This window comes from Amia ocellicauda, chromosome 9, assembly GCF_036373705.1.
Source record: "Amia ocellicauda isolate fAmiCal2 chromosome 9, fAmiCal2.hap1, whole genome shotgun sequence".
Lineage (NCBI taxonomy): Eukaryota > Metazoa > Chordata > Actinopteri > Amiiformes > Amiidae > Amia > Amia ocellicauda.
Genome location: NC_089858.1, coordinates 38,085,766 through 38,101,003, shown reverse-complemented (window position 1 = coordinate 38,101,003; position 15,238 = coordinate 38,085,766). Strand labels below are relative to the sequence as shown.

Here is a 15,238-nt window from a genome sequence, read left to right as displayed (position 1 = left end):
TCTGCTTATAAATAAAATACATAAATAATTACAATGATATAAACTGCAGATGCTTATTCAATAAATAAACAGTAATTTCCCACCAAACCTCATTAAAGCAGAAATAAACAAACAATGGAACAGACTTATCAACTTGTCTGTAGTTTACACTGTAAGTAAAATGAATGCCATTCAAATCAGTACAGTGCCAACAGGAACTGCAAAGGAGAAAAAATAACTTGACAGTCAACCTCAAGGTCAGAAGTGTTTCTGTGAGTGTTTTACTTGTTCAGCATAGACTGCATGCCATCCTCTGCCAATGTCTGCCAGTCTGCCAAGCTTCACTTGCCAACTGTGTCCTCCTTCATAGCGCTTTTCAACGCATAATCTTAAGACACTTCACAGCAAAGCACCCGTTTAGCAAGCAGTCATGCACTGAAGTAATGAACTGCTAGGCCTAAGAGGAGGGTCATTAGAAAGGATTGGGAAGAGGGGGGGAAGATCTGTCACAGATGTCTCTGTAGAAAAGAGCCATCCGTGACTGCCCTAGTCACAGTCTGCCTGCTCTCCCAATGAGGGGAAACAAGCTGTCTTCATAATAAACATGCAAGAGAGAAAAATCCCCGGTATTTGCAGTCCTGAGTCACACCAGTCTCAGAGGACTTTGGGCAAGACAAGGGGAGAAGAGGAGAGATTAGCGTCCGCCTGAGAAAATAACAGCGCTGGGCAGGAGGGGCCCTTTTTGTCTCTCCAGGCTGCCTGTCTGACACAAACCACTGAGAAGAATCTCCCCTTGTCTCATTGACCCCGGTCATGCACATGTAGTCTCAGACTCAGAGCAGTCTGCTGAGTCATCCAGTATGTTTTACTATCAGTGCCACACTGTTCCACAAATACAGCCTGTTTAAAGACTAATGCAACCTGGTGGGCTACAGCCAGTCTTGTAGCCAAGGCCTCTCTCTCTCCATCTCCTTCTCTCTATCTGTTCTTCTCCAGTATGAGGGATATCCACGTTATTGGTGCAGACAGAGAGTGACAGCTTACAATGACACATGACATAAGCTCATTTGAAGGACATACACTAGGAGTAAGACTGTAGGACCTGCACATATATCCTAATGCTAGAGGTACAACTGTCTGATGAACACGAGGAGGAGCTTTTTAGGTATGTGAAAGTGAAAAGTCTAATCAAATCCCAGTTTTGAATTATGCACATAAATTACAGTCTTCGTTTAGACACGTATAAGCACTTGGAGAAAAAGTGAGTCAGTCCATTAGGTCAATGGCAGAGCAGCCAAAGTGCTGGAAAATAAACAATGAAGTGCATTTTAAAGTGCGACTGCAGATATTTGGTGCAAGACAAGATTAAACAGAGTAGAAACATACACTATTTTAAATGTCACTTTTCCAATCTGTAGGACTCCCTTTTATGTATTTTGAAATGGAACCATTCAGTAGTAAATTGTATAATACATGCCTATGAGAAAAATCTAGCTATTCCAATTAGTTACGGCTAATAAAGGTACATTAAAACATTGTGGAAATAATTATAATACAATGGTTATATATAGATGATGCAGACAGTAATCCAGGAGTCGGAATGAGAGTAATTGGCATGAATAAACTGGGATGCATTTGATTGGACATAACCGTCAATTTGGAAAAAAAGGATATATATAGCGTAAACAAGAAGTTATCAGATCTGTCAGGGTAGTATTTAAAAAAAAAAAAAAAAATCGGTAATGAATGTAGACCTAATCATTTGAAACACATCTTCACACAGTCTCATAGATAGGACACATTAATGAGTTAAAATGTTTAACACATGCCATTGTTTTTTATTTATAAGGAGTGACATAATAGCGTGGTTATGAAAAGCAAACAATAGAAAACATGCTGCAACATAACTGGAAACAACTGGATACCCAACTGCAAAACCAAACATCAAACTGGTAATGAGTCTCAATTTGGGCCTGCCAAGGAGAGAAAGCCAACGCACCAGACTACAATAGCCACAGACAGATTCTATAATCATTTCACATTTTCTTCAATGTTGCTCTTCATGAACTGCTGTTGGCAAGGTGCGAGAATCTCATTTTACAACAGGGCCTATTAATAACATCCCTGCCTGATATTTAGTCCTGGAATAATGTTAAAGTTAAGATAATTGGCCATTTCTGCCACTATCTTGGCTCTACAATACAATGGGCTGGGAAAAACTATTTGCAAAGACTAACCAGGGAAACCAACAAGATGATGGAAGATATATTAACCCAAGATATGCTGAATCCAATTTGCAATTAAAAAACAATCTGTTTTTATTGAAAATGGCAATGAAGTATAGGCATTTTAGTTGTATGGACTTTTGGGTAACAGTTTTAGATTTATATATATGAATACACTACCTACTGCTTTAAAGTAGCCATGAATCTTTTTAAAAGCAAGAAAAGACAACCTTTTTTATTATACACTACCGTCAAAAGTTTTAGAACACCTCAATTTTAAATTTTTTATTGAAATGTACACAGTTTAATGTCCCAATGTACTCTGAAATTAAAGCATAGAACAAATCAATGATTGGAGATAAAGAAATCATGGAATCGGTTTGTTTAACAAAATTTTACCCCTTAAGCTGACAAACCCCTCTGGTACCTTAGAAGGGCACCAAATCCGTGTGCTTCTCTTCAATTCCAAGTGTACTCTCCACTAGTGTGTTGTTTGTCAAGTGTTTGGTATCCCATGAAAACTGCTTTCTAACGATGTGAAGCATTCTCTGATGAAAATCAGTTTTTTATACCACCTCCCCCTCATTTATACTTGGTCTGAGTATGAATACAAAATCTCAGAAAATATTGACAATTGTAAGGAACATATTGACATATTCTGGAACCAGACAGTCTTCTGATCAAAACAAGACCATCCACGTTTTGGTAAAAGCCAAAGGACCACACCCCTAAATGCATTGAAGCAACTGCCATGTGATTGGTTGGTTAGATAATTGCATTAATGAGAAATTGAACAGGTGTTCCTAATAATCCTTTAGGTGAGTGTATATATATAGTTTTCTAATATGGGCAGGTACGAGATTAAGTAAGTGGATGACATTTTATCCCAATGAATAGTTTGGCTCAATATCATACTTGTGCTGGGATTAAATCAAAACTTCGACCCACCCGCTAATGGAAAACTACACAACTGTACTCAGTTGCGGCTTAATTTTTAGTTAGATGCCACTTTCTTCTAATCAGAAATGTAACCGCTATGATGTACAGGTTTGTAGTTTGCAATTAGCGGGTGGGTCGAATTTTTGATTTAATCCGGCCCTTGGTCTTCCAAAAATTCCACGGCCAAAAAATTATTACACTACTACAGTATTTCTGTCATACTTCACATCACAGTGCCTAAAATATTAAAACAAGAATGCTTCACATGTTGCATCTTTCTACATTTTCTGGATGTTTTGCAATTCTGTTTTGCACATGAAAGAAGCTAGATCAAAAGAGAGATTGATCTTTTTCATGTGTCATACAAGTTACAGCTGATTCTCAGCACAGGCCCCTGCAAATTAGGCAAGAGCTGTTCTTGTCTCTGATAGTTTGTGATCTGTTATTCTCATGGCAGTGAATTACAGTGGACAAATTTGGCATTTCTCTGAGAAGCATTGCCTCCTCTTATTTTATTGGGTAATTGCTTTAATGTGGCCTCCCTTCTCAAGAGCTCTTTAAAACTTTCCACTGGGACAGCAGAATCACAGAGCCAGACAGTGTAATCTATATAGACTGCCCCAAATTGTATAAACCAGGATTTCAGTGAGGCTGTGCATCCAGATGGTGTTTAGATCATATCTGCGTCACGTTGAACAGTGTGTTTACAGGTGAACAAACTTGGCTACTGTGAGATTTACAGAAATGAAAGGTTTCAAACCTCAGAATGCAGTGTTGCTCGCTTTTTGTTGCTCACAGTTACTTGGTAGGTATAAGGATTTGATTCAGCATTCACATTTCACATTTGTTTCCAGCAATCAGATTGTATAGATGGATATTTTCCCTTGGATCACAAGGATCTGTTTCAATCATAAGACCTATAGCTGAAATGTTAAATACATCCAGTTGTGGAAATGCTTACAAGTTACACAGGTTGAAGTTCAATTCAAACTGAAACAAACAATTACCCTTGTGGGATTAGAGTGTACCTACATCATAAGAGGAAAATACATTCTTGTTGAAGTTATAGAGAATTAAATATCACATATTGATTGGTTTTGAACTCAGGCATGCAGAACAACTCTTTCTATGTTCTTAGAAAGAACATATTGCAGACAATGGGGGTGCATTCATATTTGATGTTTTGCTTGGAGCTGTGTCAGAAATACTTCTTTCCATTGAATTAAAAGATTGCATTCCCGTGACCAGTGTAAGCATTTACAGATGTGTTAAAAAAGCTTGATAAGTGATATTTAATTTAAAAAAAAGAATAAATAGAATGAAATCATGCCTTTACTATAGATCCCATTTGTGCAGCAGCAAAACATCAATATACAAAAATAGTTTGACAAAGTCTCACCAATTTTGCTTATATCATGTTATTAAATGTTGGACAGGAGAAGTTTAAACATGTAAAGTTTTACTTAACTTTTACTGTTTTACCGTTTAAATGGTTCAAATGGTTTTGACAGCTAGAAACATGTTGTTTTTTAATTGATTTTAACAAAAGTTCACCAACAAACCCTTAGCAGTGAATACAATAAATCACATCAGATTTGTGAGTTAAAGAAATAAAATGTAAAAAAGGGAGTTTATTATCTTATGAAGTGAGTGTATTTGAGGCCTACCTCCTGTCTGAAGGCCTTTCTGAAGCCTGTCATGGAGCTGGGAGCAAAGGCTCTTCCTGGGACACAGCTCACTACCACAGGCATCCCCTGCTGACAGGTACCATTTCCCTTCTCCACCACCGTATGGCCCAGTTTACAAGCAGACACATGTGCCTCGTTCCCAGTGCAGTTTACAGAGTAATCCCAATAGTTGTGCTTCCTTTTCCTGGCGAACATCCTAAAAACACACAAACAAGGGGAAGGTGAGAAGGTGAGTCTCGCCTCTGAAATGCATCCCATCCATCTTCAAGATTTGTTGTGGAAAAATTTAGTTTTTTGTGTTATTTTGTTTTTCTCATTCAATATGCAAAATATAGAAGAAAGACAGTGGAATGATGCATTTTTACTTCCATTCAGTTGGATGCCTCTTGCCTCATAACAATACATACTAATTACATGACCTTCCCTGGTACCAGCCAACATACCAGGCTCCTCTTAGACAAGAATGCACATTGTTAAACCAGTGGTTCAGTTTGCACTACAACCGCAATTGTATTCATGTTTCTGTAGCCTAACAAGGATGCACATTTGGTTTTAATTAAAAATTAAAATACACGTGTCCTGTATTGTGGCAGCTGGAAGTGGTTCAACAGAAAATTGCAGTGTTGTCCCAGGCAGTGAAGAAATTTTTGTTAATGTTAGGTGTAATGGAAAAAAAGAAGAAAACAAGTGAGAACAACAAAAACAAAATCATATCCTTGTTTCTGTTTCTGCAACTGCTATCTACTCTCAATCACTGCGGTCCCCAACAGCCCTCGCACCGCACTGCCAAGCCAGACTGGCGCGGCTGAAGGGGAGCTTGCTATGTACATGGCTTTGGAGACTGCAACTCTCAGACAGCCTCAGATAATGACAGCTGGGGCAACGTGGAAAACCTTGGACGTGGTTTTAGAGTGGCCTTCATTAAGATTGAGCTACCGAATGCCATTTGGAAGCTTCTCCAAAACGCTTGGCAAGTTAGCATCAGCGCAAGATCTGTTTTAGTCTTATTCTCACTGACTTGATAATGATGACAAAGGGCAGTCTGTGCCACTGCAAGGTACCCGTTTATTTGTCAGGACCTGGTGCACACAGGGTAACAATGCAATACTCACACCCAACAATTATCGTCCTGACCTTTGGCTGCTGCATATTTCTCATAGTTTTTCCGTCCGCCTTTTTCTGTCTGCCCTGAGTGGCGCTTTCATCACAGCAGACAGACTGCTAACTGAAGGGTACAGTACAGAGCTTGAATAGCGGCTATTCTCTGAAGCCTTATTAAAAGCTACAGTGCCGGACCCGGGCCTTAAGCCTTGGCTATTTTAAGCACAGTCCATTACACAGACACACTGCACGTTTGATTTCTCTGAAGGAGTTTGAGGGGTATGAATGTTCTTTTGTTTCTCTTAGTTCCAGTCACTGTGTCTGGGATGTATTTGTCTGTATACATGCTTGCAGCCAGAAGAAATCAAATGTCTTTCTGAATTAGGATTTCTCAAAAACATGTGGGAAGAAAAAGTACTGTAAATTTGTCCCAGACAATTATTTTAATTAGTCTGATTCTGTAGAGAGTGTCGGGGCTTAATATACATATTGACTGTACTCAATGAGTCTACTCCATCTGTTATAGAAATGCTATCAAAAAAGGCATTTAGAACCCTAGGATTCTTCTTCCTTCCATGGCTGTATATCTGATCGGCATGATTCCCTTTGTCTGGTCAGAGTTCATTTTCCATGTAGTTTACCAGAAAATCATCTCTTAACCTGTTGTTAAGCACCATGATTGCATATGATGTCATATGAAATCAAGATGGCAGCTGGCATTAGTGCAGGAGGCTTGTCCTCAAGGTCCATCTGACCTCCCACAGAAGAAAACTTTATTGTGATAAACCAAATCTCTTCATACTTCAACAGTAAGAGATATATGGAATTAAATTAGCACCTACATCAGTTTTAAACTGTTATTGAGATCTCAAGACACAGCTACTAAACACTCACATGAAACATACATAGGAAACCTTATCTATAATAGGAAAAAGGCCCACAAGAAAATAGAGACATTCATCAGCAAGAAGCCATACAAAGGTCACAAATTACATATTTGAATTAATGGCCCGTGGTTTCAATAGCTCCCTGTACTAAATGGAAAATACGGACACATTTAATTTCTTCTTTTTATTACTACGATTATCTTTAGACTGGAAAGTTTGAGTGAATTGCTTCCTCACTGGAAAAAAAAAAAATGAAATAAGAAGCAGCCCTCCGGCACTAACATCCTGCTGTACTATGTCTGTAGTTCTTCTGCTGGCAACACATCCCAACTTGAAATTGTATCGCTGCAAAATCCCAGAAGTTATCACAGTGTTTCAAATGTTTTCATGAAGTCTGCTCCTTGGGCTGTTGCTTTTGCAAGCAGACTGTAACTCATCGTTTATCTTTCTCAAGAAAATCCATGTCTTTGGACATTATCTGGATCTTCAAAAGGCCAGTCTTAAAAGCTGATTACCGAGGCCTTTGCACAGTGATCTGCTAGCTTTGAATTAAAGGGTGTTGATCCTGTTTGACTCTGCCAGGAATTTGGGAGCAAAGAACGCTAGGCTTGTGTCAAGAAGTGCTTTCCAAAATATGTGACGGGAATCATGTCGAATGGAGTCAGCGGTAGGCTACACATCCCCAAGCAAAGTTTTACAGATTTGTAAATGGGTGACATAATTTGGTTTTATCATACTATACTACAGTCCAATGACACTTTGCATTACTCTGCTTAAGCGTTAATCAAAAATTGTGATCTATGTAGCACCTTTTGGTTCTTGCATCCAAATTTGGAACCATTTATGAGAAAACGGTTCCATGAATGAAGAAAATAACCTTCAAGGAGCAATTATTAATTAATTAATTAGCAAACATTTTGTTGTAAGTTGTATTAAAGTGATAAGATTTAATGTGCACAGCTGCTTAATTATGCTGTTTGTCTTCAAACTTCCTTTTCTAGTTGTTTATTGTTGCTTGATGAGATGAAAATTCTCTGCCCTTCCCTTAAGTTAATCTTATATATTGTAGCGCTAGAGGGCGGCTGCTCTAGCATTAGCATAATGGAGTGGCCATCCACAGGAAAATGGACCATGGTGGACAGGACTGAGGGGGTTGGTCGACTTGTAAATGCTTGTGTGGATGTTATTTCATCTGTAAATTATTAAAAGTGGGGTACAATTAAACTAATATATTTTATAATTCAGCTTTTATGGGTGAAAAGAGTGTTTCACACCATACATGATTCCATTTTGAACCATTTGGTTCTATGCTGTGGAACCTCTAGGGTTCCTACCATAGAGCTTCTGAAAATAGTTCAATATGAAACCTTTATATAAGGGTTTTTATGATACTGGCAAACAGCCCAGCTCTTATATTTCTATCTGGCAACATTGTCTTAGGTAGTATTTTGTTTCTGACAAAGACGATTGCACTAATATATTACCCTAACCATAAGGAGACATTAATGTTCCCTGTGTGTTGCATGATAATGCTCTCTGCCCATATCATAGGTCCCTCTTTGGAACAATTCATATCAAGCACAACTGTATTACTTTGCAGGCATACATTATATTTTGATATATTATATTCATTTCACTTAAACTGTGAATTCTGTGTATTTAGATTGTGTCGTTTGTGGATATTTGTTTATCTCCAAAGCAGTTCTATACAATTCATCAGTTACCTGAAAGACAAGTAGGGAAACAATTACGTTGAGATCACACCTTATAACTTTTTGTGCATGATGTGTGTGTGTGTGTGTGTGTGTGTGTGTGTGTGGACAGTGTACCCCTTACTTGTAGACTCTGGCATTGTATTTTCTTTCCCCGGGGAACCCAAACATGCCACAGATGACCCTGCTGTTCATCTCCGACCATTCCTCATTGCAGATCTGCCTCCAACTGCCCCCATCCTTCACTTCCACGTAGCCCTCTGTCACTGGGATCCGTTTGCGATAGGTGGCCAGGATCGGACGGATTCTAACATCTTCCACTTGGATGTTCAAACTCTGGAGGAGAGATAAACCAGTGATGTCATCTTCTGCTGAGATAAAGATTTAAAGCCCTTGAACTTTCACTCTGAAATGTTTATGGCACCAAAAAAAAAAACAAAAACAATCAATCAAAGCATTAACAGAATCCTCGGTCTACTGAGCTCTGGTGAGCCGAGACTTTGAACGAGCCCTGAGGTTCCTCGAGCTGCTGGTTTAATAGCTACTTCAATAAGGCCACGTGGGTGTGAAGGTCACTCAACATGACTTGGGCTCCCCCGAGGTCAATTGGAGGTAGTACTAAATTCTGGGATAAACTATCAACTTTCACCAAGACAGCGTCCTCTCAAAAACCTCAGTCCAAGCTCTTCTCGACATTGTAACTCTAAGGTCAGAGGTTGCTCTATGTCTGCACAGTTGTGGGTAAAGCTTCCAGGCATACATTTCTGCCTGTACAAAGCACAGGCCTGTACCAAAGGAATGTGAGAAGAAAAAGAAAAAGAAGAGAGATAACCTCAGTCAGCCTCCCTTTCTTGGCCTCAGGTGTTATTGCTTTGAAATAGACTTTATCAAAAATTAAAATCTGCTTCATGCAGTCTCTTCAAGTGTTGCTCCCATAGGTGAAAGGTGCTATTCTTTTACATCGCATATACATTTAATCTTTAAAGCAGACCCTTCAAAGTCTTATGAAGTTTCTCTCTTTAAAAAAAAAATACATTCACCCTTTGCTTTTTCTCAATGGTGGAAATACATGGGGGGGGGTTGCACAGCTGCATTTTGAGAACTTTGTAATTGCTACTTCAAACAAATGTTCCTGTTCCCATGGGAATGGAAACGAATAAATCACCTTGTTTCATAATCCGACTGGAAAATACTGACAAAGTCTCTGATTTAAATCCCGCAGGAAGACCGCAAGCTAGGCAGATTCCAAACCACAAGTGTCTCCAATGATTCAAACATTTCTGGGGTCTTGCTTGCCTTCATACTCTTGACCCTGACCGTTTGACAAGCTGCAAATTCGCCAACATGGTTTGATGTAATGGGGAAGAGTAATTTTGTCACTGTGCATGAGAGGAGGTCAGAAGTGAAGACGGACAGACCTCTAATATCAGAAAGAAGAGAATTTCCACTTCATCTTTTCTTTTGATTCACATCAGTAACCCATTACTCAATACATGGAGTTAGATGGGTTTCTACAAGTTGTTTACTATATCTCTGAATGCATTTCCATGACCTATTAATATGCTTTCCAACACTTAACTATGGTTTGACCATGCTATACTACAATAAACTTCTATAAGGGAAGCCAGTAGCTCCAAGGAAGTTTTATTATTATTATTATTATTATTATTATTATTATTATTATTACAAATTCATTTCTTTAATTGCTTTTGAGTCAAATCTCAAATCTCAAAAAATGCATCCCGTCTCTTTGGCACATCTCTACTGCCAGCAATGGTGCTGCTGTAAACCTTTTCTCTTTCACCTCTCGTCACCAAATAAAGCAATAAAACTCATCAGTGTCTTTTTACTCATTCTGTAATGCGCTTAAGGGCAAAATCTCCCCTGACATGGTGGGCCTATAGAAGTCCTCACAGAGCTGTCCTTTCCAAACGTCTCCTGCTGGAACTCCCCAAGACCGAAACCACATTCCTGCTGTGCATGACGGCACAGGCCACAGGGCACAGAACCTCTGTCTCTGTGAGCTCTGAAACCGATCCCCCAGGAAAAATGCTGCGATAAGCACTTCATACGTTTGGAAAGGCTGCTCCCCTGATGTCCCTCCCACCAAAAGCTACCCAGAAGTCCTCTTACATTACTTTATAATCAAAAGATGATTTCCTGAACTGTCATCAGTGTTAAGGAATGTGCAATGCCCCACCACACCAAAACAGCTCCACTGCAGCGAGATGACTTGCCATTCTGTTTTTTTTTTTAAACGACCACATTAACCAAAATGGAGGGGGTTGGTTAGGGGAAAAGAGGAAAGGGGAAGGGGGAAGGGGGAAGGAATTAAATAGGGTGTTCATAATTGAATCCAGTGTCTGTGTTGCAAAAGTACCCTTCCTCTGTGTTCAAATTCCACTACAAATTTAGGTTAGAGAGAGAGAAAAGGGATGTGCGGTTTAGGCTGAAAAAATATGGAGATGCAAAAGAAGCAATTTTGTTTAGATAAACAAATGAAAAGGAGGTGGCTGAAGGCAGGCAGACTTAAGGATAAGTGTTCATAACTATATGCTAGCACACTCTCATAGCCCCCCATTACACTTCTTTGGTTTAATAACAACATCTTGGGGAAGATTCAAGAGGGCTTTGGAAAGACTAAATCCTTTAATTGGAGATCCCTAAAATGAACACATCTTTGGTAAAAAAAGAAGAAGAAAAAATCACACTGGTACTTTGTCTTAGATGCTTCACGGAGAAGAAGCAGAGGAGAGCATGACAAGAGAACTGTGGCAAAACCAAAGCAAACCCAAAAGGAAACCTCCAGGCTTCCCCTGTGGCAATAGAACAGCAACCAGGCCGGCATTCGAGCAGAGCCAAACTCCAAACCCGCGAGAGTGGCGCGAGTGACCTCACTGTTCGGCTACCCACTGACAATCCTCTTTGGCAGCGGCCGTTGCCTCACACAGTGGAAGGGGGGGGGGGGGGGGGGTGAACCAACTGCAGCACCATAATTTAACTGCCACTGTCTCTACCCCAGGCAGCAAATGAGAGGGAAAAGGCGACAGCTTCACAAAAGAATTCCCAAATCAAACTGAGCAATATTCTCCTACTATCAAGGCAGGACTTACGTGAGACTTTCCTTCAAGACCTTTTCTTCACAGTTTCATACCCCGTGATGCCGTTTTTCCAGAGTATAGGGAGTTTTAGCTGTTGCAGCTACTGTTTTGGCTTGTTAGTCACTATGTACTAAAAACTGTTTCTCTAAGACACTTTTGGGAGTAGAATATGCTCTGATGAAGACCTTGTCCTATGATGGTATTTGAAAAAGAAACATTTAGGATTATTTTGAGCCTAGAATCAATTAATAATATATTTGGGGGTAGTCTATATAGAGGGAAACATTTAATTTTGGATTTGCTAAAGAGTGTTGAAGAAACAAAACCCATTTTTTTGTATCATGCTGGACACAGAGACTCCTAAGCTAAACATTGTTAACTTCTCCCGATTCTGTTACCCACCTTGATCCCTCACCTACAACCTCAAGGAATCAGGAAGTTGTCTTGGCTGGAATGGGTAGTTACCATTAGAAATGCCAATGGAAGCCCAACAACAGAGGGAGGGGGAGGACGAGAAGCACGAGGGAGGTATGAAATGAACAGGAAACAGTCAACCGAGACCTCTCCTACGCAGACGAGGTGGTTGACAGCTCTCCCACTCTCCCATTTGATCTAGCCTTCTCACTGACAGACTGGAGCTAGCTACAAGCAACTCTCTTATCAGCCATCAACCCATCTGAGGCTTAATTAGCTTAAGCTACCAGAATACTCGGGAGCCTGGGGTTTAAACGGCATTTTCCAAATTGAACCCAGACATGAACTGACAGGCAGGGAACGCTCAAACCCCAGCTCCGTAGCCCATTCGCGAGGGAGCAGAGCCGTTTCACTGATCTCGCCACGCAGCGTTGCATTGACTGACAACTTCATAAAAGCTTAATTTATGTCCCACGAATTAGGCATCTTTGTTGTCTTTCCCCTGCAGCTCAGGGTGAAATAAATAAACTATATTAGGTGGATTTAAGTCAGGGCTAACAGGGATCATTGTGATTGTGAGCCCGTTATGGCGATGTTACTGCCAGAAGAAGTGTAAATCCCCCAAGCTGGGAAAACAGAAGGCCTAAGTGATTAAAACCTGACTCCTTAAACAACAAATGGCCCCTATAATAAGAGCTGACGATTTATGGGGGAACTCCTGCAGAGTACGCACTAAACAAGACAGTTTCCTGCCATTTGTAATCTTTCATGTTTAGATTCCCATACGACAAAAATGACAAGAGTGTCACTATTATCGCTTGTATTGAGCCTGAGCTTGCTGGATTATTCCCCCCACCCACACATACACACACACAGATCCCAGCATCAAAAAATAAAGACAGAAATAAATCAGGATCTGGTTTTCAGTAGGTGAACATGGGGGAAACTTATCTGAATTTCATTTCCTCTTGGTGCACATGGGCGGCAGCAGTAATGGGAGGTAAAGCAACGCTGGGCTGGTGGAGTTGGGGGTGGGAGCTCAATATGGATGGACAAAAAAGCTGTATTGGAATTCCATATTTTGTGGCACAAGGTTCAGAGACATGTTTCAGTGGTGCTATTGTTTGCATCAATCATTTCAACTGACATCCTTCGTAATTGCATCATTTGAACTTCTGAGGTGATGGCGTCTTTGTCAGGGTTCACTCAGACAGTGCAGTGTCTATATGGAAGGGAGCCGTCTGTTTACACGAAGGGCCGTATTTTGACAGTAAAATAACAGCAATTCGATGCTGTGACTCATGGGTTTGACTCAAATGGGGGTGATGTGGAGAGAGAAAAAGAGGTCTCAATCTTATGTAGAAATTAATTGTTTACACAGTGTTTGTGTTTGCTCCTTTCCTCATCTGTGCAGTGCTGCTTAAGAAAATACATAAATAAATAATAACTATTTATTTTGAGAGTTGCCTTTTAAGATACATTTCTTCAAATCTATTTAGTGTCAGTGAATGGAGTCTTCGGAGTTCTGACAGTGAAAGTTATCTATGGGACGCTTTGTTTGGTGCCGTTTAATGGAAAATCATATGAATAGAATTAATGTAACGTTTCATATTAACATTATAAGGACCATGACCACAGACTTCAAAATCTAAAAAATTCAAATAAAATGTACTTATTTTCACATGACAGCATTCTGGGAGAGTGTATGCTTTTCCCAAAGAGAAACGACATTGTATATAATGCAAATGCAGCAATAAAACAAAACATGGAGCTGTATTTCCACCAAAATCCACTTAAACAATAATCCTCAGTTCAGGAATCTGCAACAGTTGAGCCAAAAGTCGACCCAAGAGATTGGGAAGGCAAAACTCTGCTCAGCAACCACATTCCTAGGCTGGAAAAAAATGACTCCTTTTCTGTTAAATCAGCAGCCAGCGGGGAAGCCTTGTATAAAATGTTATTAAATATTTTTTTCCAGTTCTGTGTGAACGTGTGGCAAGGCTTGTTTCACTGGTGACTCACTTATTACATTACAAACTCTTCAAGCTCTTCTTTTTTTCCCCCCAGCTATCAGACGTTTTTTCTCCCTCTTTCTCTTTTTTTCTCTTGCCTAAATGTTCCACTGTACTGTTCACGTTTTGGCTGCACGTGCCTCTTGCAAAATAAAATTAAAGAAAAGAAAAAAAAGCTGTCTGCCAGCAGCCCCTACTGTGACGTAATGGCTGGAGCTCGGAAGAACACTGAGATTCCTTTAACATCTGTGCCGTTTCCACCCCTCACCCTACCTCCTACAAAGGGAAGAGAGTGGGACTGAAAAGGAGGCAAATGTGCAGCTGGAATATCGATTCTTAGATAGACGACTTTCAGAGGGGGCAGAGGCCGTGGAGAAACTTCCACCCCCTCGCTTTACCAGCTTTGGCCACCCAGTCAAATCCAGAAGGATCTATAGGCACAAGTGGTGGGAAAACAGCAGACGTTTCTGTCAGAGTGTTTCAACGGCATATGAACTTTTGTTTTCACGACACGCTCTGTAAACTTAAAGAGCGTGCGTGCAGCGACCTGTAGCTAAAGTACCTGTTTTCTAAGTTTTCTAAGATTGTGCAGTGGGTACATGCACTCTCATTTCCTGAGAAGAAAACTGAGCAGACCCCAATTCCATTGACTCCTTCTGCCTGTTAAAATGTGCATTACATCCACCCTGGGTCATGTTTTTAAGTACCAAACCATAAGTTGTATTTCTTTGAGAAAACAACTATCTTCATCTCTATAGGATATCGTGGTTAAATAAAGCATTCAATAAAGATTAAACGGGTTATGCAAAAAGTAAGAAACAAATTAACAGGAAACCACAGAACAGAAGAAAAGGGGCACATAAGAAAAGGCCTTTGAGCTCATCTTCTTCAGTGGATTAGAAGCAGCTAATTGATCCCAGAATCTTCTCCAGCTGTTACTTGAAGGAACCCAGTGCTTCAATTACATGGCTGGGAAGTTTGTTCCATAGCCACATCATTTTATGCCTCCTATTTTCGGTGCTGCATGCTCCTTCTCCTCAATTTCAATAAGTGAATTCAGGTCCCTGTGTCAGATATGAGCTTGAAGTCTTTGTTAGCATTGACTTTTCCCATAGGACTTGAAGACAATCCACTAACCCTGTCCATTGTTCAAGACAGAGAATGCTTTTCCTTTTAACCT

General features: G+C 40.1%; 1 protein-coding gene across 1 annotated transcript in view; it reads right to left on the bottom strand.

Moving 5' to 3' along the window:
* The window catches only part of loxl2b (lysyl oxidase-like 2b), a 50,110-nt gene that overhangs the window by 16,071 nt on the left and 18,801 nt on the right, over positions 1-15,238 (bottom strand). Inside the window, exons 4-5 of the mRNA XM_066714414.1 lie at positions 8,656-8,867; positions 4,811-5,027 (exon numbers count right to left, since the gene is read on the bottom strand). Coding sequence (XP_066570511.1) covers positions 4,811-5,027; positions 8,656-8,867 — 429 coding nt within the window. The remainder of the gene's footprint in view (positions 1-4,810; positions 5,028-8,655; positions 8,868-15,238) is intronic.